The 26818-nt window shown below is 44.1% G+C and overlaps 1 protein-coding gene across 15 annotated transcripts in view; it reads left to right on the top strand.

Annotated features, from left to right (window-relative positions):
- Positions 1–219: 219 nt before the first annotated feature.
- miga2 (mitoguardin 2) overlaps positions 220–26818 on the top strand; it is an 84634-nt gene continuing 58035 nt past the window's right edge. Inside the window, exons 1-4 of one of the 15 annotated variants that reach the window (XM_069919436.1) lie at positions 222–379; positions 15838–15917; positions 16555–16659; positions 19680–20092. In XM_069919436.1, coding sequence (XP_069775537.1) covers positions 19997–20092 — 96 coding nt within the window. In that variant the 5' untranslated portion in view covers positions 222–379; positions 15838–15917; positions 16555–16659; positions 19680–19996. Of the gene's footprint in view, positions 380–15837; positions 15918–16554; positions 16660–19679; positions 20093–26818 lie in introns of all 15 variants that reach the window. The other 14 variants (XM_069919480.1, XM_069919456.1, XM_069919447.1 and 11 more) reach the window with 14 other exon arrangements.

Consider the following 26818-nt stretch of genomic DNA (forward strand, 5'->3'; position numbering starts at 1 on the left):
TGAATATTCGAAATAATTCAACCTATTCAAATTGGGATTTCTCAAAAATTTAACGGATGGTCCAATCTCTATTTCTTCCGGATGCGTTGGTTCAATCAGCTGCCAATCAATGATATTTTGCACCAATCAGCATCCTGAGCCCGCCTTAAATTAATGACGCTGAACGAACTTTGTCCGTCTGGTCTTGCAACCAAATGTGCTTTCAGGGCAGTTTCCGCCCCCGAGCCACTTTCATTGGTTCCAGTGAGTTCGTCATGCTGCGTCTCGGCCAGTGCATTGGTGCATCGGGCTGTCAGACTGTGGGACTTCCGGTGAGCAGGTTAAGCGCTCGAAGTTGTCCTCTACGGCCATAGAAAGCGAGGGGAAGCAGTCAAGGTTGGTGAGTGACAACTAGCAGGGAAAGCAGTACAAATAATTCTGATTACTGATAAAGCTCTCTGCATTTAGAATTGTGAATTTAAATGTATCTTTTGAGGTAGATACGCCCCATCTGATAGACATAGAGCAGGTCCGACAGTTTGCATCTTAAGACATGAACCACTTGCAAACAAAATGAAGTCTTTCTTCATTGTTTGATGTGAGGTTGATGTTTCATCAGGGTGGGAGGTGGTTGTGATAAAACAGGCCACCCGCCGATGCTGGGGTCCAGTGCGGTGCCCTGAAGTCCTGGCGAAACTCAGCAGGTCACACGCAGTATCCATAGAAACCAAAAGGAGAAGGGCTCGGGCCCGAAACGTCGATTGCGTTTTGATTTCTATGGATGCTGCGTGACCTGCAGAGTTTCTCCAGCATTTCTGTGTCCTGCACTTTAAAATAGTGATTTGTGTTTGGATGTTGATTGGTAGTTTTCAAGTCAGTTATGTGGGTGTTGATCTCTAGATCCTCCATCCTAGAGATGTTTGCCTGTCCAAGATTATGCTGTATGGCGAACTCTCCACTGGCCACCATGACAGAGGGGCTCCGAAAAGGAGGTATAAGGACTCTGACGAAATCCCTTGGTGCCTTCACATTGACCATCGCCAGTGGGCTGCTTTCACCTCTGATCACGTGGCCTTGGCGGCACACCATTCACCAGTTTGCCACCCCCTTCGAGAATGCATGCAGGACTGGCCTTGAGGACAAAAGGAAGTGGAGGAAGACCCATAACACAGTAGCGCCAAACCCAGAAGAGAATTTCCCTTGCAGCGGCTGCGACCAGGCATATCTGTCCCGCATTGGCCTTGTCAGCCACCAGCGAGCTTGCAGCAGGAGTGAACAGCCCCCTTCCTAAAGCTTAATTTGTCATTATTCATGATGATCTCTAGATGTGAAGGTAATGCTTGGTATGCCTGGTTGTTCCTTCACTTCTGCAACTGTTGAGGTCAACTGTTTGAAAGCTAGAAATGAAAGTAGAAAATACTCAAAATGCTGATCAGGTCAGGACTCGTCAATGACATTATCACTCTCTTTGCAAATGCTGCTTGATCTGTTGAGTATTTCTCATGTTTTTATTTTGGATTTGCAGTGTCTGCAGATTTTATGTGACTTTTAAATTTTAATATGTGTAAAATGTATATTTTGGTAATGCGAATGTGGAACTCGTCATCTGAAGTGGTTATGGTGAATGAACAAAAGACTGGTATATAAAGGCAAAATGAATGAAAGATTCAAGATTCTCTTTGTTGTGTCCATAATATACAAGAAAGTATTTCCTTTGTTTGGCCTCTAAGACACAAAAAGAGATCCTATTTATATGATGCCACTACTGAGAAAATAAAGAGTAGTGAAAGAGAGACCCTTTGGAGACTTGCTGCCTCCTCTGATGTTGTTGCCTCCTGTCCTTTCTGGCAGTGAACCCAAGCTTGAGGCTTTCAAAGTTTCACCTCAGTCCTTGGTTCTGAACTCCTGAAGATTCCTGCTTGCAGTTATATCTTCACAGATCCTGGATCTGATGCCTGGTTTCGAGATGCCAGTTGCCAGCAACCTGAATCCTCAAGAGACCCATGGCTGCTGAGCTGCAAGCCTGGGGCTGGTCTACTGCTGTAGTTTCCTTCTCTGTAGGGTCTTCCAAGGCTTCTCTTTCTCAGCAGGGTCTCCAACTCTAGTGTCTTGTCCTGATCTGCTTCCTCAGAGACCACAAATCTTGAAGTCTAGGCAGTTGAACTTGAGTGCCCCCATCGTGAGCATAGACTTTGGAGGATCTTTGATGCTCGTCCCCATTCTACAGGCAATTTAAACTTGTACAGAATGCCAGGGGGGACAGCTGTATGGTAGAACATGTGGAGGAGTGCTCCTCTGCTCTTCCTGGGTCTGCAACATTGACAGTGCTGCCTTTTCAGTTACTGCAGAAGCTTCATTTATTTAAAATATGCTGGGAAAATGTTTCCATGGAGCATTAGTTGTGAAATGGACTACTAAATCTGCAAGTTTTATTTCTGTGCAGTAAGGGGCCTATCTCATTGGCCTGGAGACTAGGTGGTGACTCGCGTCTCCGCTGGTTGCGGAGATTAGATGGGTCTCTGGAGAGTCGCGGGAAATTCAAACATGTTAGTTAGTTTTTTTTTGAGACTTTTTCCAGTTTCCAGCAGGTCTTGGAGGCATCTCCATCAGTTGCCGCGACGTCTCCATCAGTTGCCGCGACGTCTCCATCAGTTGCCGCGACGTCTCCATCAGTTGCCGCGACGTCTCCATCAGTTGCCGCGACGTCTCCATCAGTTGCCGCGACGTCTTCATCAGTTGCCGCGACGTCTCCATCAGTTGCCGCGACGTCTCCATCAGTTGCCGCGACGTCTCCATCAGTTGCCGCGACGTCTCCATCAGTTGCCGCGACGTCTCCATCAGTTGCCGCGACGTCTCCATCAGTTGCCGCGACGTCTCCATCAGTTGCCGCGACGTCTCCATCAGTTGCCGCGACGTCTCCATCAGTTGCCGCGACGTCTCCATCAGTTGCCGCGACGTCTCCATCAGTTGCCGCGACGTCTCCATCAGTTGCCGCGACGTCTCCATCAGTTGCCGCGACGTCTCCATCAGTTGCCGCGACGTCTCCATCAGTTGCCGCGACGTCTCCATCAGTTGCCGCGACGTCTCCATCAGTTGCCGCGACGTCTCCATCAGTTGCCGCGACGTCTCCATCAGTTGCCGCGACGTCTCCATCAGTTGCCGCGACGTCTCCATCAGTTGCCGCGACGTCTCCATCAGTTGCCGCGACGTCTCCATCAGTTGCCGCGACGTCTCCATCAGTTGCCGCGACGTCTCCATCAGTTGCCGCGACGTCTCCATCAGTTGCCGCGACGTCTCCATCAGTTGCCGCGACGTCTCCATCAGTTGCCGCGACGTCTCCATCAGTTGCCGCGACGTCTCCATCAGTTGCCGCGACGTCTCCATCAGTTGCCGCGACGACTCCATCAGTTGCCGCGACGTCTCCATCAGTTGCCGCGACGTCTCCATCAGTTGCCGCGACGTCGTGGAGACTAATTTTGTCCGTGAGTTGGGAGAGGTCTCCGAGACCTGCTGGAGACCAAGGAGACTGAGGAGATGTTGCGGTAACGTCTCCACGATGCTGCTTGACTTAGAGACCACTTGACTGAGCGCGTGCTGGCATCATCAAGACACCTTTACTCCTGGTCCAAGTCACAGGTACATCCCAATCAAGGTCTTCATCATCTGGTACTTGTTCCTGCTGCTGCTCCTTGTACTGCCTTGGAAGAGGCCCCACCATCTTGTCTTACCAGGGACAGCTCCAACCCCAGAGTAGTACTGGGTCAGGTACTCTCTGGTTCTTGGCAACAGATAGCATGTTACTTCCTCTTCTCTGCATCCCCTCCAACTGGTTGATGTGTTGTCTCCACTCTCCAGGAGCAACTTCATGGGTGTGTGGGTTCTCTCTGTCGTCTGAGGTCTGTCATCATGTTGTGGAGTGTACAGGTAGCAAAGACCACCTTTTAATCGTCTTTGGGTGCATCATCATCATGGTGTGGAAGCATCTGAATCCGGAAAGAAAAAAATAGAAGTAAAATTAAAGTCATTGTATTTGCTGTGTTTACAATCTGGCAAATATGACTGTCTGTGTGGCAGGAATGAATAAATAAATAAATAAAGTGCTGCACACCTGTTTGTCAAGATGCCAAAGCTGTTCTCCACAATAAGCCTGGACCTGGACAGCCTGTCGTTGATTCTCTCTGCATGGGTCATCTGGCGCTTGGAGTAGGGCTTCATCATCCGTGTCCTCAGGGCGAATGCATCGTCACCAACCAAGAAGTAGGAGACATCTTGATCTCCACCAGAAAAGAGTTCAGGAGGTGGCAGGTTGGCTTGACCTTTATCCAGTGCCTTGAACAAACTGCAGTCCCTGAAGATGCCAGCATCTGAGTCAGCCCCAGGAGTCCCCATGTTGAGGTACATGAACTTATAGTTAGCATCTACCAACACCAGCATGATGATGGAAAAGTAGCCTTTGTAGTTGTGGTAGACACTGCCTGACCCTGGAGGTTCAAGAATTCTGACATGCTTCCCATCCAGTGCACCACAGACGTGATGGAAGTTCCAATTCTCAGAAAACCCTTGGCCACTTCCTTCCACTCCTTTGGTGTAGATGGACATTTGATGGCCCTCTCATGATACTCATCATAGATGGCTTGGCACACCTCTGCGACAATACTGACAATGGTGTTTGGAGCCACACGGAAGCCATAGGACAGGCTCTTGTAGGAGTTTCCTGTAGCAAGGAACCTCAGAGTGATGTCAACGTTCAAATCAGGGGGCAGGGCCTTCCTGAAGTTAATGTCTTGCTTCTGGATCCTGGGAGTAAGGTGAGCCAACAGCTTCCTAAACATCTCTGGATTCAGACTCAAGAAATTCTTGAAGGACCTCTCATCCCCTTCTAGGTGTTTCATCAGCTTCTCGTACCAGCCATGGTGTTGCCATTGTAGGAGCCACTCACGTACCCACACTGTCTTTGCCTTCCTGACACCCTTTCTGGCCCTAGCCTTTGCCTTGTTCACGGCCAGAGCTATCAGCACGAGGGCCAAGGCCTCCTTCTGCTCATCCTCCAGGTAGGGATCCTGCTCCAACAGCATAACAGTCTCATTGCAGATGTCCATGGTAAGAGTTCTTGACTGTCTGACGTCTGAAAAGCGAATGATAGATTTAGTTGTAGTTCTAGGTATATATAGACAGGGAGAAGTCACCACGACGTCTCCGCAACTTTGCGGAGACCTGTGGCGACCTATCGGCGACATTGTAGAGATGTCTCTGAGACGTCGCCGCGACTGCTGGGCGAATTGGTTGTCTCCTTGTCTGGAGATGTCTTGGACGTTGCCCTGGTGTCACCTTGGTGAGAGCACAAGCCACTTTTTGGTCTCCCAAGTTGCCGCGACTGATCAGTCGCGCCAGTCGTGGCTCTGTCTCCACCAATAAGATAGGCCCTTAAAATGTTTGTAATTACCAAAATCTAGGTTTGTTTGCCACATTGTTGAACAGTATTGTGATTCTTGAATATCAGCTACATTTGTGGATGGAACACTTTCTGATTTTGTGTATCTTTTGTTGACATCATTTTCTGATCAGATGTTGTTTGATGGCCTTGAGAGAATTTGCATTTATTTGGGTCTTTCAATCTGTCAGGATATCTTGTTTTATGTCAATTGATGTATTTTTGATAGATGTATTTAGATTAGGCAAAAATTAAAAGTTATTGTTTGTCGTCAGCTATTTTATATCTGCCTTTTTAGCGAACAGGTTCTTGGTTTGGTGCCTCAGTCCCCCTAACGTGGTAGGACTTTGTCAGTACTCTTGGGTTTTGTTATGTAAGATTTCTGGACAGATTGCAACCTGAGATGAGAGGTTGACATTACTGATCATTTTTTTCAGTCTTGTTAAATGAGCTTCTAATAAAATCTAAAAGATTAGAGTCAAAATGAAGTGCTTCAGAATTAATCAGCTGATCCAGAACTGGCACAATTATGGCAGCATCACAAAACCTGTGACCCTGGTTCAATCCTTATCTCTGTGGAGCTTGCACGTTCCTGATGTGTCACATGGATTTTACCCAGGTGTTTTGGTTTACTCCCACATCCCAAAAACATGCAGGTTAGTTAATTTTCTTCTAATATGAAGGCGAGTGGTAGAGTGTGGAACAAGTAGGAAGAATAAAATGGGATAAATAAAGAACTGGGCTTTTGATGATTGTTGCGGATTCTGTATGTTGAAGGACCAGTTGCCATACTGTATGAGTCTAATCCCATTCCCTCCTTCCTCCCTATTTGCTGTTTTTTATAATTAAAATGCAGTAGTCTCCACCTAAGTTGGTAATGAAGATTTTTGTTCTTAGCCTATTTCTTTGCATTTTTAATTATTAATAAACCTTAATGATCGACTTCCAACCAAATTGATAATCTTGGTTCACTCCTATCAGTTCTCTGTAATATTTTTAAAAAAACTTTCTCTGGAGAAAACAGCCCTAATATCTTGGGCTTCTTCACAAAACTGTAATTTCTCATTCTTGGTGCATTTATGCTGTCCTTGGTCTATTTACATTTTCAAAATAGACATGTACTTGAAGTGTCCTTGACCTTGGAATATTCAAATAACTACACAGCCAACAAGTGACTATCCTTCAAAATAGCATTGAGGAAACCTTGGAAATGGAACCTCCTGCTTGCACGAAGCCAAGTTCATTTCTGACCTGTGCATGAGTAGAGATTACCAGGTGGACATAGGAAATTATTCAAGGATGTGCTTAAATTCTCCTTGAAATGCAGCATTGATCCTTTGGAATTTCTGGCCCTTACCTATTTAAGCTATGGAGGGAGGATTCAGAATGGCATTGAGTACCCTTGGACATGGTTTATAAGCATATAGAAGCCCTGTGTAAGCAATGGAAAAAGTGCATCATAACTTACCCAGCCACCTACCTATTTGGGGATTTTCTTCCCCATCTGTGGAAGAGTCTGCAGTTCTTGCATTAATCTCACTAGCTACCTCAGAATCCACAAGAGTGGAAAAATGATCTTTGATTATAAGCAATGGCTTCAGAGGCAAGCTCTAAGATATAGCTGTGCATATTGATCAATTTATTTGGTGTCCTTTGAGAGGAATATTGGCCAGGACACCAGAGATAACACTTGTCTTCCAAATTTTACTTTGGATTCTTCAGTATTGCTTCACTCTGTCAGTTCAGCTCTGGGCATCAGCTTGGAATTTTTGTGTTCATATTTTTCTGTGCTATGGGTATCAGAAACCATAGGTTTGAGGTGAGAAGAGAAATTTTAATTGGGATTTGAGGGGAAATTTTAACAAAGTAGTTCATATTTGGAACATGCTGCTAGAAGGATTGGTGGAACTGGATTCTATTACTATAGTTAAAAGTCATTAGGCAAAGACTTGATTGGTAAAATTTGGAAGGATACAGACTTAACATGGCCAAATGGGATGTGTAGATGGGCGAAAAGGTCTGCACAGACATGGTGCACTGACGGGTCTGTTACTGGGCTGTACATCTTAAATCTCTGCAGTGGGATTTGAAACTTCACTGGAAATGTAATCAGAACATTGCATAACACTCAAATGGCCTTTTATTGCAAAGTATGCAAAATGGCTCAGAATATGCTAACTATTGACTATACTGCTTTTAAAATTCTGCATCTTAATCCCTATTTTGCAACTGCTGATCTGTATTTGTACTGTATGGGAATCTCATCTAATTGATCAGATGAGGAGCAACATGGAACACCACAGCACAGTACAGGCCCTTTGGCCCTTGATGCTGTGCCGAACCATATTCCTTTTATATAAAAAAAATTAAACCTTTCCTACCGTGTAACCCTCTATTTTTCTTCCATCCATGTGCCTGTCTCAGAGTCTCTTAAATGCCCCTAATGTTTCAGCCTCCACTGCCATCCTTGGCAAGGAATTCCAGGCACCTAAACTTTGTACACATGTTCTCTGGTGTTTGCTATTCCTGCCCTGGGAAACAGGTGCTGGCTGTCCACTCTTATCTATGCCTCTCATAAACTTGTAGATCTCTATTAAGACTCCTCTTGGAAATTTGATCAAGAGGGACTTTGATTGCCTAATTAAAAAAATTATAAAGCAGCTCAACTTAGATTTTTGTTATCTTGTCTGATGAAAAGATTACATGGGTGAAAATTGAAATGAGTAAAATAGGAGAAAGTAATTCTGAACATATTTTATATAAATGGCATGAGGGATCATTAAGGGATTATTAAAAGGAAAATTAGATTCACCATATTTGAAGCACGTGCTCCATTCCATACTTTAAGTACATGTAGAAAGGGGAATGAAAAATTATCAGTTGGCTAAAATTGTATTAAATCAAAATCCTTTAATTCCTTTTACGATTAATAATCATTATTTTGATGTTTGGTATAATTGTGGAATTAAAAAGAAATAGGATTGGTTTTTGGGGTCTGTTTTTATTTTGACTTTTGACAAATTGAAAGATAAATATAATATACCACATAAACACTACTTTTTCTTATTATCAACTTAGATCATATTTAAAAAGAAAATTAGGGAGAAATTTTAAATTACCAGAACAAAGTCCATTTGAATATCTAATAACAGATAAGTTTATTGAAAGATTTATTACTAATATGTTTATCAAATTACAAGAGACTATTCAGAAAAAGGATTTATTTAAATCTAAATCCAGATGGGGAAAAAGATTTAAATATACAGATTCAGGAAATATGGTCAAAATTATGCTATGAAGGTGTAACTAATACAATTAATGTTAGATATCAAATGATACAATTTAATTTTTTACATCAATTATACTCCATACAAATTACATGCACTTCATTCGAATTGCTCTGATCAATGTTTTCGATGTAATAAAGTAGGATCCTTCATACAAATTACATGCACTTCATTCGAATTGCTCTGATCAATGTTTTAGATGTAATAAAGAAGTAGGATCCTTCTGCATGCAGTCTGGCAATGTGAAAAGGTTGATAGGTTTTGGAAGCATACAAGTATTTTATTGGATGAGTTTTGAAGATGCAAATTTTGAAGGATCCCAGAGTATTTTTATTGGGAGATATTTCCCAAATGAAGTAGATATTTATCAAAAGAAGTTTTTAAGTATAATATGACAGAATATAGATATATTTTTGGGAGGTAAATTTGGGCAGGGTTTTTAGTGTAGGTCACATATAAATACTTTAAAACAGATCTTATTTAAAATACTGGAGGTCTGCTAATGCTAGACACATTGGTGCCAGAACCTTTGCAGAAGCTTTGGAGAGTGCCCAAGAGACTTCACTAATGGTTGTTGTTTACAAAAAGGCAACAGATGAAAGAGCTTGTCATAGTCACATTCTGTCTGGAGTGGAACTTGCTGTTCTAGAAGGGTCGTGTGGTTTTGCAAGCAAAGAGTAAAACAGGCTTTATCTCTGTGTGTGAGACACACACACACACACACACACACACACACACACACACACACACACACACACACACACACACAGAGCGATCAGTTCTGCAGTGATACAGTCAGTAGCAGCATCTTGGACTGGAAGAGGACAAGCTGGCAAGCTTGTGGAAAACTCCATTTGGAAGACGGGTTGTGAGTGCTTAATTCAGCCTGATCAAAGCCCTTGTGGTTCATGCAAGAAGAGAGGACTGGCTGACTAATGTTTCACTTGAAATAGGAGAAACAAAAAGGAACTCTGTGGTGACCTGAAAGAAGGAGGTTATCATCTAGAGAACCTTGAGGGGGCAAGTTTCTTCAGCAAGTCAATGAAGTGGCTGATTAAAAAAGGAATCTCTCTCTGAAAATTGACAAGAACCTTCCTGAGCGGTAACCATTTACCTTTCAAGCACCAAAGCCTGGTGAACTTTATAAATGTTAAATTTTGTGCACAGTATAAGAATTGACTGCAACCATAATACTTGGAGGAATGAGAAGTGAGATTGGACTGTGAATCAAATAACTTTTCTGAACTTACACACACATTACATACATGTGTGCTTAGAATTAGAAGGGTGTTAAATTAGGTTAGTTAAGTCAATAGTGATAAGTTAAAGTGTGATTCTGTTTTCATGTTTAAAGATAAAAGCAACTTTTGTTTAAGTAACCATTTATCTTGGTGAATATCTATTGCTACTGGGTTTTGGGGTCCTCTGGGCTCATAACAATATACAGGTTTAATTCTGATTGTTCTAGATCATATTATCACATCAGACAGATATTACTGTGTTATGACCAAGGCTTGGTATAATGTAACACAATTGGTTTCTATTCAGAATTATTTTTAAGAAATAATGTTAAATCAATAAATATGGATGGATTTGACTTGCATTTATGTTAATTTATGATATTTTTATGATATGACATGCTTTTTTGCTTTATTAGAGTTTGGAAGTAGGATTAATATGTTAAACTCAATAACAATATTTTAAAAAGAAAGGAAAGAATGCCTTGGATTCTCCTTAATTCTACACGCCAAGGGCTTCTCGTACGCCCTTCAACCTCTCCTAAGTCCTTTCTTAAGCTCCTTCCTGGCTACCATATACTTCTCATGAGCCCTTCCTGTTTCCTGCTTCCTATATCTAATGTATGCTTTCTTCTTCCTTGACTAGCTGCCTCACCTCCTTCGTCAACCACGGTTCCCTTTTCTGGCCATCTTTTCCCTGTCCCAATGGGACAAACCTATTCTGAACTCAATTCAAATAATCCATAAACTTTCTCCACATTAGTTCTGTGCTTTCACCCTTGAGCAACTGTTTTTCCAATTTACTCTCGCTAATTCCTGCCTTGTCCCATCAAAATTATCCCTTCCCCAATTAAACACTTCCCCATTTTGCCTGATATTATCCTTGTCCATAGCTATGCTAAAGCTCAGGGAGTTGTGGTTATTCTCACCAAAATTCTTACCCACTGAGAGGTCCGCCACCTAATCAAGTACACTACCCATAATAAGATGCAGTATGATCTCTCTCCTCTCGCCGGCACATATTATCTTGTCACACACCTGACAAATTCTCGCCCACTGAGAGGTCCACCACCTAATCAAGTACACAACCCATAATAAGATGCAGTATGGTCTCTCTCCTCTCGCCGGCACATATCATCTTGTCACACGCCTGACAAATTCTCACCCGCTGAGAGGTCTCCCACCTAATCAAGTACACTACCCATAATAAGATGCAGTATGTTCTCTCTCCTCTCACTGGCACATATCTTGTCACACACCTGACAAATTCAGCCTCATCTATCCCTTTTGCAGTTGGGAATTTCCAGTCAATATTAGGGAAGTTGAAATCACCCACAACTACAACCTTGAATTTCCTGCATCATTCCAAAATCCGCCTGCTTATCTGCTCCTCGGTGTCCCGAGGGCTGTTTGGGACTACTCCTAATACAGTTATTGCTCTTCCTATTTCTGACTTCCACCCACACTGTCTCAGTAGACACTCCATCTGTAGCATCCACCCTTTCTATAGCTGTGATACTATCCCTGACCAGTAATGCTCTCCCCACCCCCTCACCTCCCATCCTATTCCTTTTAAAACGCCTAAACCCTGGTACCAGCATCAGCCAATCCTGCCCTTCTTCCAGCCATCTCTGTAATGCCCACAACATCATAGTTCCACGCACTGATCCATGCTCTAAGTTCATCTTTAATTCCCAATCCTCCTAGTGTTGAAATAGACACATTTCATCTCCACTAATGAGCTACATTTATGCCTATCCTTAGTCAGAAACTCATAATGTTTGACCTTCCTCCCTATTCTCTGCACTCATATTCTGGTTTCCACTCCCCAGCCAAACTAGTTTAAACCCTCCCCAACAGCTCTAGCAAACCTGCCTGGCAGGATATTGGTCCCTTTCCAGTTCAGGTACAGCCTGTTGTTTTTGTACAGGTCCAATCGTTCACAAATCAGAACCCCTGCCAACTGCACCAACTTTTCAGCCATGCACTCATCTGCCACAACTTCCTATTCCTACTCTCTATGGAGCGTGGCACAGGCAGCAATCCTAAGATTACCAGGCTTTTTAACTTCTTGCCTAACTCCCTATTCTCCCTCTTCAGGACCTCATCACTACTCCTATCTATGTCATTGGCCCCCATGTGGACCATGACATCTGGCTGTTTGCCTTCCCCCTCCAGAATGCTGTGAACTTGATCAGAAACATCCCTGGCACCTGGGAGGGAGCAGATCACCCTGGAGCCTCTATCTTGCTCACAGAACCTCCTATCCACTCACCTAACCAATGAGTCCCCAATCATCATAGCTCTCCTCCCCCCACTTCCCTTCTGAGCCAAGGGTCCAGCCTCTGTGCCAGTTGTAACCAGATGACTTGTCCCTGGTAGATCATTTCCCCCACCACCCATAACTGTATACTTATTGTTGAGGGAAACGGCCACACTTTGAGCATTCCTCTGGCTTAGCTGTTGGCTCCATTAGCTCTTTCTAATTTAAAATTAAAGATCTCGCTTGGCCTTGCTGAAAACCAGTTCATCCTCAACTCGTCAAAGTCTCTAAGTCCTACTCCTACACTGGGCCACCCACACAATAGCTGCTCTGCTTGAGCTACCCCTCTTTTTATTTGTCACTGCCTCTTATCTTTATTACTTCTCCCATCAATTACCGTTCTATTTAACCCTTGACTGGCCCTCCACTCTTTTTAATGCACTCACCTCAAGTTGGGTTCTAACATCACAGCTCTCCTGAGTCCCTTGCTCCTCCTCTTCCAGAGTCGTCCCAAGATGACTAGTTAAATCCCCTCTTCACTGTTGAAATGCCAGATCTCCACATTACTATTAGCAAGATGGCCAATGGCAGTAGCTTGAGTGCCATTAGGATATTAGTTGTGAATTGGGTGCCATGTTGGGCATAAGTATCAGGCACTGGATTAAGTTCAGTGGGAATGTTGCAATTAAAAGGGGTCTTTCATGATTTGAGGTAATTGAGAGCATTTTACAGTCAATTAAGGCTGATAACGCCTCAAACCGTGCATCTTGGCGCCGCACAGTTTGGCGGGCAGCAGCCTCCTTTGAAGAAGACCGCAGAGCCCACCTCACTGACAAAAGGCAAAGGAGGAAAAACCCAACACCCAACCCCAACCAACCAATTTTCCCTTGCAACCGCTGCAATCGTGTCTGCCTGTCCCGCATCGGGCTTGTCAGCCACAAACGAGCCTGCAGCTGACATGGACTTTTTACCCCCTCCATAAATCTTCGTCCGCGAAGCCAAGCCAAAGAGAACAGTCAATTAAATCTTTTTGAAGTGCAGTCTCTGTTGTGATGCTGAAAATTTGGCAGCTGGGTTATTTTATTAGTAAAGACTAAAGTTTACGCAGATGCTGGAATTTTGAACCAAAGCACAACACTGGAAAAACTCAAGAGCTCAAACAGGATTTGTGGAAGCAAAAGGTTGATTTTTTTTTTGGATCGAGACTGTGCATCAGGACAGGGAGCAATTTTTTTAGTGATGTTGATGGAGAGTTAAATAATTGCCCTTAAAGGATTCCTTTTGCACTTTAAGTATTATCATTGACTTGTCTTACTTTCATCCACGTGCATTTATGTAGTGACTCTTAATGACTGAGGCACATTAAAATGTGATTTACATCTAATCTATCCACTCCCTCTAATCAAGGTTACCTTTAGGTGTTTTTGTTTTCTTTTTTTTCTTTTTATTCCATTTTTAGATTAATTTGTTTAATATGTCATGTATCATTAAATTAGGTAGAATTTACCTTTTTAGATCAAGGGATAGTCTAATGTGGTTTTACTTATTTTCTATTCATAATTATTTTTTAAGAATTATTGTTAAATAAACAAATATGGATAGATTTTCAATTTACATTCATATCAATTTGAGATATGTATATGGCATGATCTGTTATTTGTTAATTAGAAAGACTTTGTATGTAGGATTTGTATGTTAAACTCAATAAAAATATTTTAAAAAGAAAAATGTGATTTACAGAAACTGTTGTCATTTCTCATCCAGAACTCTGTTCTTCTTTGCTATCTATGGTTGCCTCTTTATTCTTGTTCACTTTAGTGGTTTCTGTTTCTTATTTGGTCTTTGCTTAGTTTTTCTCTCTCCAGACAGATCTGCTGGGATTTCCAACATTCTCAGGCTTCAGTAACAACTATTGTCTGCTTTTGTGCAGCTTTTGCTTGTCCTTTCAATTGTTTTTTCTCTCTCTAATTCTTTGATCTATTATCAGCAATCTTGGCACCACCCTATTAGTTATTCCCCCTGCCCATCTATCCTTGCTTCACAACTTAAGACAATCTTGTTTTCTCACTTTCCTTACTCTGAGCTCTGTTTCTCGTTCCAGAGGTGCTGCCTGATCTGCTGAGTGCTTTCAGCATTTTCTGTTTCTATGTCACTAAATGATAGTATATTAAAAATCTGAATGGGCAATAGTTATTCTTCCATTCCCATTTCTCCCAAGTCCTGAAGTAGTTTTCGGTAAAATGCATCCCTTTTGTGTGGTGTTTTGTTTTGAGATTATTATATAATTTGATTGGCCACCTGGGAGTTCCTTGTTTCTGGATGCCCAATGCCTTGAACAGATAACAGGTTAAAATACAATGGATGATTGACTATGGTAGGCAAGCTTAAAGTAAGGAATATATTCTGCTCAGTATCAAAAGTACCGTCAGCAGATGTGTTACATGATTGCAGGGTTTCACCTGCACATAAAAACGTCTGCTCATGTGGGTATCAAATTCCCAGGAGTTAGGTTTTTGTACAGGTGTTTTGTACCTGTGATGTAATCTGATGCCACCCATTAATCTCTAGATGACTCAAAGTAATTTTAAAGTTTAGTAACTATGTAATAACAAAAAAATTCATTTGTATTGTATTATTTGGTGTGGTAAAGTGCACTGAAGTAGATTGCAGCTATCTTTTTCGTTAAAATGACATACTTGTATTAAGAATAAGATGGTCGGTATAGTGCGGCTTTGCCAACAAAGTACCATCAGAAAATGGTGCACTTTAAAGAATATATGGTATGTACCTGATAGTTATTGAGTTGCTGGGTAGGTAGTTGGGATCACCTATTTCCAGGAGCTCCAAGAAGGCAGCCAACACCATAAAGGATCCCCATCATCCTGGTTACAACATCTTACTGCTACCTTCAGTCAGAAGGTACAGAGTCTGAAGACCAACACCTTGAGGTTCAAGAGCTTTCCAACAGCTGTTGGGCTCGTGAGCCTTTGCTTATTGCTCTGATCAGAGTTTGCTAACGATTTTTATTTTCACTAGGATAACAAAATATTTTTATCTCTTTTTAATTCAATTAAGTATACTAATGTAGCTTTCAAAGTTGTTTTTGTAGCTTTTTTTAAACTAAGTACCTGTTCATCTGCAGCAAATAAGAATTTTGGTGGATATGTAAATTTTTGAATGTACCTGTATGTGACAATAAACTTGTTATCATTATTCAGACTTGCCTTTGGAGCTATTTATAACAATATGTAAATCACTTGAGTTCTTCCTCAGCATGTTTGCTCTGTACAAGATGCACACAGAGTAGTTTGGTTCTCTAATTCTTTGCCTTGACAAAACAAAATATATGAGACTTTCAGACTTGCAAACCTACAAAATTAAATTTTTTTTTGAAAACTTTGATAAAAAGCTAACTTACATCAGAAGAAATAAAATCTGCTGACACCAGCCTTACAAGCTGCCTCTTTATTTTCTCTTTCTGTCAAAATCCTAGTAAAAGAACATGAAGCAATTGGTTATTCTGACTACGCCATATCTTTATGACATTGCTTTGGGAAAATTACTTCATAAAGTCAAAATAAATGTGGGAAAATTCATGGTTAACTCTTTTCTATCATACTGACCTTTTGCATGTTCCAGATTCTAGGAGGGTAGGTGGTGAACACAAGAAGCAAAAAGAACAGCTGTGGAACAGCATAGAAGGAGGTTATTCTATTTCTGTATGTGTTGATTTTTACTTGAATAATATCCCCCCTTCCATTACCAAATGTTAATTCAGTTTTCTGTGAAGAATAATTTAGTGCATTTAGCAATTCCATGTAACCTTCATTTGTGCAACATCTTTTTTAAAATAGAAAAGATGCTTTGCTGAAATCAAATCAGGCAGATATGGACTTTGTAATTAGATGCTTGGTTGAGGGATTGTGGGGGACAGAGTTCAGGTGAGAGCAGTTTGATGAAGGAGCAGAATGACAACTGAAAGACACTAACATAGAATTGTCTGTTTTTTGCCAAAAAGTGTTAAAGATTGGGAAAGAAACATTTGAGGTGAGAAGTGCATCTTGCAAAGCAAATGATAATGAATTGAAAGTAGTTGCCCTTTTACAATGTCATGGAATAGTTGATATTTGCTTCTCGTTGCTCAGCATGTAATTTGAGCAACCTTATTAAATTACAGCAGTATAGCTCCACCAGAGAGCAATAACCCAAATCCAGAGCTGATTTGTTTAAGTATTATTGGAATTTCATCTTCAAATTTTGACTTGGCATCTCATTTCTTTATATTCAGTTCTTGTGTTTCAGTGTTAAAGTCAGAAGTTGTTACACTTGATAACCTTATTTTATTTTTCTTAATAGGATCTAACATTTATTCTGTATCAAACCATGATCTGAATTTCTCCATCGCTGAGGTCGAAGATGTCTGGTATGTTTGTGGGCAGTGAGCCTCCTGCTTTGCCTCAGGTATTCTATACTAAGGAAATGTTCTTTGGGTCATTCTTTGCATTATTTCAACAACATGTTACTTTAAACCTTGTTAGTGACTGACCCTGAGCCTCTATATTGTTATCTAGTTTTAACCAATTTAAACATGTAACTGTTGACAAATGATCTTTCTTTGTGATGACTCCAAAAGAGGAGGCACAAGTTATGGCCCATTGAGTCAGAACAGTTTTTCATATTACAAACAAAGCCTTTTTTCCACTATAGAAAATTGGAAAATGTGAATATAATGTTGGATTGGAGGGTTGTAGTTTAAAAAAAAATTGTCACTATTCCTTTGAAATAGCAACTATGGATATTGGAAATCTTCTTTCCTGATTTGTACTTGACTAAGTAATTTCAAAAAAGTATTTCATCTTGCGCATGGTAGTGCCGCTGTTGATTTTCACCTTTGTACTCTGGTAATTGGTCAGCTGTATTTTAAAGATTTACTCCACATTTTGCTTGTATTATCCTGTGTTAAATCCATGGTGAATTTCTTGTACAAAGATGTCAGAAGAGGAGAACAGCATAAAAGGAGGTTATTCTATTTCTGTATGTGTTGATTTTTACTTGAATAATATCCCCCTCCCATTACCAAATGTTAATTCAGTTTTCCGTAAAGAATAATTGAGTGCATTTAGCAATTCTATGTACCCTTCATTTGTGCAACATCTTTTTTTAAAATAGAAAAGATGCTTTGCTGAAATCAAATCAGGCAGATATGGACTTTGTAATTGGATGTCTGGGTATTTCCTTACTTGACAGTAAAATTTGAAATACTGAATCAGTCAGTTTTGGAATGGTCTAAGTTGAATTTTTTAGTAAATTTTATCTTGGAGAACATGCAGCTAATTTGTGAACCGTGATAGGAATGTTAACTTTAAAAATTGTAGTTTTTTCATAGATCAGTGTTGTGGAGGGTTGTGAAATGACTGATTTCACATTAAAATATCTGAGTATGAATACATCATAACACTGGGTTAGGTAAGGCTCAGGAAGACTATTAGCTTGAGAAAATTGGTAAAGTTTATGGGTCAACAGAAGTCCTTGCAGGTGCACTGGGATAGGACTAGTGAGATTTAAGTGTCCAGTCAAGGTTAATGACATTGTTGTTATATTTAGTCACTGACCATTCCATTATTTTTCAAATCCTTCCATGAACTCTCAGATCTGTGCCACTTTTTGCCCCCAACCTTCGATGTAACCACTTCCAAATCGACAACATTCTGAACTCATTATTTTGTCAAACAAGCCATAATATGCAATATATTGAGTAATAAATAATTGTATCTGCTTTCCTGATAGTTAGACCTTTGCCTTTTTGTTCCTATCTCCATGAATTGTGATGAAGACTGACATTCTATTCATTCTCAAACTTCCTTGTAACTTTTGAAGGTATGCTGCAGGTGACAAGTGTAGCAATTCATTTTGTTATCTAATCTATTGGTTAGTGTTGTCTGCTGATGCATATTTTGTTATCTTGAATACTATTGACTATAGGTTAAACATTCTTAGTGACAGCTTTTTCTTGTAAATGAAATCCAAATTCTAATTCATTTTAGTCTGAGCAAATTTTGATCATTTATAAATGTAGTGCCAGCTATGTCTCAATGAAAGAAAAACTAGAATCATAATTGTATTGAAATTAAATTATATCTTAATCTTGGATATAAATATACATAGAATATCATATAATTACTGTATGCAGCCCACATGATAGAGAATGAATGGTAAAGATTTGTTAATTTGGAGAAAATAAGCTTGCAAACACTGGAGTCTAGTGTAGTACACAAAAGTGCTGGAGAAACTCAGAAGGTCCAAGGTTGTCCCAGTGGCCAGCCACTTCAATTCCACACCTCATTGCCATACTGGCAAATCTGATCATGGCCTTGTATACTGCTCAGCTGAGGTCGCAAGTACATTGGAGAAACAACACCTTGTATTCCATCTCTGCAGTCTCCAAGCAGACGGTGTTGATATCAACTTCTCCAATTTCCTGTAACCCACTCCCCTCATTTCCTCATTTTACCTCATCTGTGGCTCCATTCCTGTTGCTTCTTCCCTTCCTTTCTCCTATCAGAGATTATCTTTCTCAGCCCTCTGCCCATTTCCCATTGCTTCTCATTTCTTCCCCTTCCCACCTATATCCATCTATCACAGGCTAGCCTGTGTTCCTTTCCTTCCCCCACCTTCTTATTCAGACATCTGCCTGTTTCTCAACATACCTGAAGAAGGGCTTAGGCCTAAAATGACACTTGCCTGTTGCTTTCTATTGATGCTGCGTGACCTACTGATTTTCTTGAGCATTTTTGTGTACTTTGTTAGTTTGATGTAGATTTTTGACACTGACACAACACATTTCTGTACTGCAGAGAAAGCAGATAATTTAAGAGAATATTAACATTGTTTTTGCCCAAGTATGAATAGGAAAAGGTAGAGCTCTGAGTCCAGGAAGAGAAACTACATTTTAAAAAAAACAACTCCAGCATTTTGTAAAGTTGTTAACAGCACTCAACAGCAGAGACTGATTGCAGATAGTTGTCTCTTTAAAGGAAAAATAGTACTGTACTTGAATCAGGATCCTGAGGTAGAGAGATAAAATTTAGATCACTGGTACAAAGATGTAATGAGGTGAATGGCCCTCTTTTGGGTGTAAATACAAATTACAAGCATAATCATTATTAGGCTGTTGGCAAATTTTCATTCTTCTTCTCTGTCTTTGCCCAGATGGGAGAACTTGAGACCTGGGATTTTTGAGTCTGTGTTTGTTTTGGTGGGGAGGGTATAAGTTCATGGATAGGATGGAGTAATATTCAAGTATCCTGTTGCATTTCTGAATAAGTTGCATCTTTTTCTCACCCTTGTAAACCATACAGAGAGCAAAGTACATTTTCTTTAGCAGTAAGTTGGAGACTGAAAACTGCATGCCTTTGAAGTGGGGTTTTTGTGCTCTCAGTTTATCACTCCATTTTAATCATTACTTTTTTTTAATCTTGAAGGCATATCTTGAAGTGATTAAGGCACTGAGGCTAGGGTGACAAATCTGATTGGAACTCTGTAATTCAACTGTCGAACTGCTGAAATTGGAAGGAAGCTGCAGAGTGGGCCTGTGGGTCCATGGCTTCTGTGATTATCGCCACCTCCCATACACTGGGTTTCCACTGCAGAATATGGAGATGCAATGAGAAGTTACCACAGTAGCCTACCCTTGCCCCAGCCATTTCAGTTTGCCAATCCTTGGTAACTGACTGCATAAAATATCAGCAACCAGATGCTTACTCTGCAGACATACAGGAGCATTTAATCTTTGTGTGCAATGGCATTGAGGAGAACAGATGGGGCATCCATTATCCAAGCCCTGGCGATGACTGTGGCTGAGATTCCAGTTTTCCTATATTCTACATTTGGACAGGTATGTTGACATCAAATGGGGCAATTCCATTTTTGCCTTCCATTTGTTGGGGGTGGGGGTAATGGCAGGTGAAAGACGAGTTTTGATTTTGTTCTGTCACCTGTCCTTGCAGGTGAATTGTCTATTATGCACGATTCTGTCTTTGAAGTAGGTACGCCAAGTTTACTTTTACTTTTGTTTATTATTGCAATTAAAAAAAAAAGTTTCATCGAGGCAGTATTACAGTCTGAAATTCCCATCCTCATTTTATTTGTGCATGGCCTAATCATTCTCTTCCAGTTGCAGCAGCTCCATGCCCAATATCCCTACCCTATGAGGGTGAATTGATCTATTGGAATACTCCTCATTTTCCAAACCTAGATCTATCTGTTTCTGTATTGCATCTACAATGCCCTCCATAATGTTTGGGACAGACACTTTTTAAATTTCATTTCCCCCTGTGCTCTGCCCAGGTATAAGAGAGTTAGGCTTGCTTCTAAGTTTTTGATCACCTTTGGAGTTTTAGTTGTCATTTTTAAACATGAGGACCAGAGTTATGCCAATGTAAGTGAAAGAAGCCAGTATGAGGCTGAAAATCAAGAATAAAACCGTGAGAGACATTGCCCAAATCTTAGGATTACCAAAATCAATTGTTTGGAACATTTTTAAGAAGAAAGAGTGTACGGGTGAGTTCACTAATCGCAAAGGGACTGGCATTCCAAGGAAGACCTCCACTGCTGATGTCAGAAAAATTCTCATCACAATGAAGAAAAATCCCCAAAAGTATGTCTGACAGATCAGATACACTCTTCGGGAGGAAGGTGTGGATATATCAATGACTACTGTCTGTAAAATACTTCATGATCTTGAATAAAATCTGGAATGTGCACTGTAATTACATGTGAATTGTTTGATTACAAATTTAAAACTGTGGAGCACAAGGGCAAATAAAGGAAAAAGGTGTCTTTTTCCCAAACATTATAGAGGGCACTGTAAAACCTGGTGCAATGAATACATCATAGTCACTAGTAAATACAAAAGAGAATTCTGGTGAGTGGGAGAGTACTGAATATCTAGAACTTGCTGTAGCTAACCCTAACTCTGAAGAGATGACTATTCCAGGGTAAATTAAATAAGTATATGAGAAAGAAAGGGGGTAGAAGTGCTATGCTGATATAGAATGATTGTGGATGAGATGCAATAAACTTAAAAACAGGAACAGATACTCTTAATTGGCTAGTTTCTCTGAAACTTCAGCCAGTGAAACATTACACTTGGAATGGTGGGAAAGCAAAGAGCCTATGACTGAAATCATCAAATAGTCACAAATAAATAGCTTAAACTATAACATTAACAGTTTATTACCTTTCATGTGAATATTAATTAGATTCTACTTAAAACTGTTCATTTGAAGGAGCCATTTCTCATTTTATAACTTCTATGGTACTGTGGCGGTGCAGTCGCTCAGGGTGAACCGGCCCCGCTTGGCAGGGCAGCCCTGGGAAGCTGGCGTCATCGGGGGCTTCTTACTCAGTCAAACTCCCGTGCGGCGCGCACCCCAGGCAATGTGGTGACCGAACCAACGCTGCCCTTAAAGGGGCACACGCCAGATTCAAATAAAACAGTCGATAACGACCCTCAACATGGTGGCTGTGCTTCTTATACTGCTCACACCGCCATAGTGGTGACTCTGACGAGCCCAGACGTTTTTCTGGATTCAAGTAACATGGATTCAACAGAGGTTAATGCTGTCTCCATCAAGCTTCCCCCCTTTTGGACTCACCGTCCGAGAACGTGGTTCGGGCAAGCGGAAGCGCAATTCTAGCTTCGCAGCATCTCTGCGGACGCCACAATGTTTTATTCATATCATGAGTGCGCTGGACCAAGACATGACAGCGAAGAAGGACGACCTCATCAACCACTCCCCGGCTGTGGGCAAGTACACTGCCCTCAAGGATCTGCTGCTAGGAACTTTCTGGCTCACTCCCCAGCAACAGGCTTTCAGGCTGCTACACCTGGACAGGCTTGGAGACCGCTGATGGACGAGATGCTGGCCCTTGTGAAACACCCACAAGCTGTGTTTCCTCTTTCACCAGATATTCCTGGAGCAGATGCTGGAGGACATCCGACTGCACCTTACGGATGTGGACTTCTCAGACCCGTGAAAAGCAGTGTCCTGCGCGGATGCCCTCTGGCGAATGAAGAGGGAGAACGAGGCATCCCTCAACCAGGTAACATGACTGAGATCCAGCCGCCTGCAGACCACCCCCAAGACCAAGCCAGAGGAGAGCCAGTCAGTGTTTATACCACCAGCGTTGGGGAGTGCAAGCCCATAAGTGCCAGCAACCCTGCGGGTTTCGGAAATGACCAGGCCAGCCGCCGTTGATGGCTGCGACGACTAGCCACGTGAACAGCCTCCTTCATGTCACGGACAGTTCCATTGGCTGCTGCTTCCTGGTGGACATGGGCTGAGTTGAGCGTGCCCCCCCACTCCCCACAGCCATAGAGACTCACACCCGATCTCACGGTCCAACCCTGTGGGTGGCTAACAGCTCCACCATCAGGACCTACGGCACTCGCAGGGCACAGATCCAGATCGGGAGGGAGAAATTCCACTGGAGGTTCGTCCTGGCTTCGATGGGCACCGTTCTGTTGGGGGCTGACTTCCTGCGGGCTCATGGTCTCCTGGTCGACATGAAGGGCAAGAGGCTGGTCAACGCCCACACGTTCCACTCCATACGGTTGGACACAACAGACGCCTGCAGGCCCAAAATCGCCACCGTAGCCGCCGCTAGTGACAAGTTTTCTGGCATCCTCCACGAGTTCCTTGCCATCTTGGAGCTGCGTTTCAATGCCGCCTTGCCCGTTGCAACCGCAAAGAGCACAAAGCCCACCTCCGCACCCTCTTTGCCCGGCTGGTGGATTTTGGCCTTGCGGTCAACGTAGCCAAATGCCAGTTCGCCAGAGAGTCCCTCCAGTTCTTGGGGCACACCATTTTGGTGGCTGGGGCCATCCCGGCGCTGGAGAAGGTGACGACCGTCCAACACTTCTCCAAACCCTCCACCCTGAAAGGCCTGCAGGAGTTCATGGCGATGGTGAACTTTTACCATCGGTTTATCCCCAGGGCTATTCACACCATGCGCCCATTGTTCACGCTCATGGCCACCAAAGAAAAAACCCTGGCCTGCCTGGAAGAAGCGGACAAGACATTTGTGGCAACAAATGAGGCTCTGGCCACCGCAACGCTGCTGTTACATCCACGACCGGAGGCACACACGGCACTCTTCATTGACGCCTCAGCTACAGCAGTGGGGGGGGGTCCTGGAACAGTGGCTTGACGGACAATGGTGCCCACCGTCCATTTTCAGCAAACAGCTGTGCCCGCCGGAGCTCAAATACAGCGCCTTCGACTGGGAGCTCTTGGCGCTGTACCTGGCCATCCACCACTTTCGCTACTTTTTGGAGGGCAGGCAGTTCACACTTTTCACGGATCACAAGCCCCTCACCCAGGCACTGGCGATGGCCAAGGACCCATGGTCTGCCAGACAACAGCGCCACCTCTCGTACGTGTCAGAGTTCACTACCGACATCCGGCACAGGGCCGGCAAGGACATGGTGGTGGCAGACACACTCTCATGCCCAGCCATCAAGACTCTCGCCCCTGGCCTGGACTGTGCTCAACTGGCTCAGGCCCAGAGAAACGATGCAGAGACACAAACCTTGCGCACCGCCATCTCAGACCTCAGACTCAAAGACGTCCAAGTGCCCAACAGCCCGGACATGCTGCTCTGCGACGTTTCGACAGGTATGCCGCGTCCGGTAATCCTGCTGCACTGGAGAGCGAGAATCTTCAGCATGATCCACGACCTCGCTCACCCGGCAGATAGTTGCGAAGCGGTTCATATAGCACGGGTTAAAGAAAGAGGTGGCGGAGCTGGCCAGGATCTGCACCAGGTGTCAGACCTCCAAAGTCCACCGACACACACCGGCTCCTATCCAACACTTTGACTCGGCGGCTCGCAAGTTCCAGCACATCCATGTCGATGTCGTTGGATCCTTCCCGGTATCCAAGGAGACACGTTACCCCCTCATGGTAGTGGACTGTGCCAAGAGATGGCCCGAGACTATCCCGATCAAGGAGGCCTCTGCAGAGACGCGCGCCAGGGCTCTGGTCAGCCAGTTGATCGCCCAGTTCACAGCTGCCCTGTGGGCGCACAGTTCACAGCTGCCCTGTGGGCGCACAGTTCACAGCTGCCCTGTGGGCGCACAGTTCACACCTGCCCTGTGGGCGCACAGTTCACACCTGCCCTGTGGGCGCACAGTTCACACCTGCCCTGTGGGCGCACAGTTCACACCTGCCCTGTGGGCGCAGAGTTCACACCTGCCCTGTGGGCGCACAGTTCACACCTGCCCTGTGGGCGCACAGTTCACACCTGCCCTGTGGGCGCACAGTTCACACCTGCCCTGTGGGCGCACAGTTCACACCTGCCCTGTGGGCGCACAGTTCACACCTGCCCTGTGGGCGCACAGTTCACACCTGCCCTGTGGGCGCACAGTTCACACCTGCCCTGTGGGCGCACAGTTCACACCTGCCCTGTGGGCGCACAGTTCACACCTGCCCTGTGGGCGCACAGTTCACACCTGCCCTGTGGGCGCACAGTTCACACCTGCCCTGTGGGCGCACAGTTCACACCTGCCCTGTGGGCGCACAGTTCACACCTGCCCTGTGGGCGCACAGTTCACACCTGCCCTGTGGGCGCACAGTTCACACCTGCCCTGTGGGCGCACAGTTCACACCTGCCCTGTGGGCGCACAGTTCACACCTGCCCTGTGGGCGCACAGTTCACACCTGCCCTGTGGGCGCACAGTTCACACCTGCCCTGTGGGCGCACAGTTCACACCTGCCCTGTGGGCGCACAGTTCACACCTGCCCTGTGGGCGCACAGTTCACACCTGCCCTGTGGGCGCACAGTTCACACCTGCCCTGTGGGCGCACAGTTCACACCTGCCCTGTGGGCGCACAGTTCACACCTGCCCTGTGGGCGCACAGTTCACACCTGCCCTGTGGGCGCACAGTTCACACCTGCCCTGTGGGCGCACAGTTCACACCTGCCCTGTGGGCGCACAGTTCACACCTGCCCTGTGGGCGCACAGTTCACACCTGCCCTGTGGGCGCACAGTTCACACCTGCCCTGTGGGCGCACAGTTCACACCTGCCCTGTGGGCGCACAGTTCACACCTGCCCTGTGGGCGCACAGTTCACACCTGCCCTGTGGGCGCACAGTTCACACCTGCCCTGTGGGCGCACAGTTCACACCTGCCCTGTGGGCGCACAGTTCACACCTGCCCTGTGGGCGCACAGTTCACACCTGCCCTGTGGGCGCACAGATGGTGAAACTCCTGGGGATCAAGCTCCACCACACCATGGCATACTATCCACAGTCCAAAGGGCTGGTGGAGAGGTTCCACAGGCACCTGAAGGCATCGCTCATGGCCAGACTTGCCGGCCCTGAAGAACTACCCTGGGTCCTCCTCGGGATCAGGATGGCACGCAAGGAGGACCTGCAACCCTCGTCGGTGGAGATGGTGTATGGCACACCGCTCTTCTTGTCTGGTGAGTTCTTTGGCCCTGAACCCAACACCGTGACCACGGAAGCCAATGTGCTGGTGGACCTCCGCAGGAGACTAGCCTCCCTGGCTCCCCCACCTCCATTCCGCCACAGCACTCGGCCAGTCCACCTCCCCAAGGAGCTCGACTCTGCCCAATTCATTTTCGTGCAAAGGTGACTGCAGGGACCACCGCTGCAGTGCCCATATGAGGGGCTGTACAAGGTCTCACACTGGTCTGGTGGATCCTTCACCTTGGACGTTGGGAGGGAGGAACTGTTTACGGTGGACTGCCTGAAGATGGCCCATCTGAACTTATCACAGCCGGTGCAGATGGCCAGGCCCAAGTGAAGGGACAACCCGCCCAAGTGGCGGGATGCGTAGCCAGTTCTGGAGGGGGGAAGGGGAGGTTGTGTGGCGGCGCACTCGCTCAGGGCGAACCTGCCCTACTTGTAACTCCACGTGGTGGGGCATCCCTGGGAAGATGGCGCCGTCAGGAGTTTCTTCCTCAGTCAAAACTCCCGCGCAGTGTGCACCATGCAACGTGGTGACGTCATCAAGCACGTGGTGACCAAACCAATGCTGCCCTTAAAGGTGCATGTGCCAGATTCAAATAAAACAGTCATTAACGACCCTCAATGTGGTGGCTGTGCTTCTTACGCTGCTCACACTGCCACAGTACCATTTTACAAATCTTGAAACACTTTAGTTCTAGTAAAAACTGAGTTAAACTAAATACACAAGTGCTTCTTTGTGATGCATTTAGGTGTTTATTGGCTAAAGTTTCTTAAATGTGCAAAACTGTTCCCGGAGTAAAACACTAAAGTCTGCAGACACTATGATTGAAGTGAAAACACAATGCTGGAGAAACTCAGCAGGTCAAACAGTGGATTTTATACAGCAAAGATAAAGATACATAACCAATGTTTTGGGCTTGAGCCCTTCTTCATCAAAGTATGAGCAAATGCAGGCAGGTACCTGAACAAAATGGTGGGGGAGGGGGAGAAGGGCCATGGGGAGGAGCACAGGCCCAGAAGCAGAAGGTATTGGGTGGATAAGGGAGGGAAGAGCTACTAGCAAACAGGGGGAGGGGTTGATGGCTCAATGAATGGAGAGGGAAAGGAGGTGAAGAGCTGGAGG

This window comes from Narcine bancroftii, chromosome 1 (assembly GCF_036971445.1).
Source record: "Narcine bancroftii isolate sNarBan1 chromosome 1, sNarBan1.hap1, whole genome shotgun sequence".
NCBI classification, from domain to species: domain Eukaryota; kingdom Metazoa; phylum Chordata; class Chondrichthyes; order Torpediniformes; family Narcinidae; genus Narcine; species Narcine bancroftii.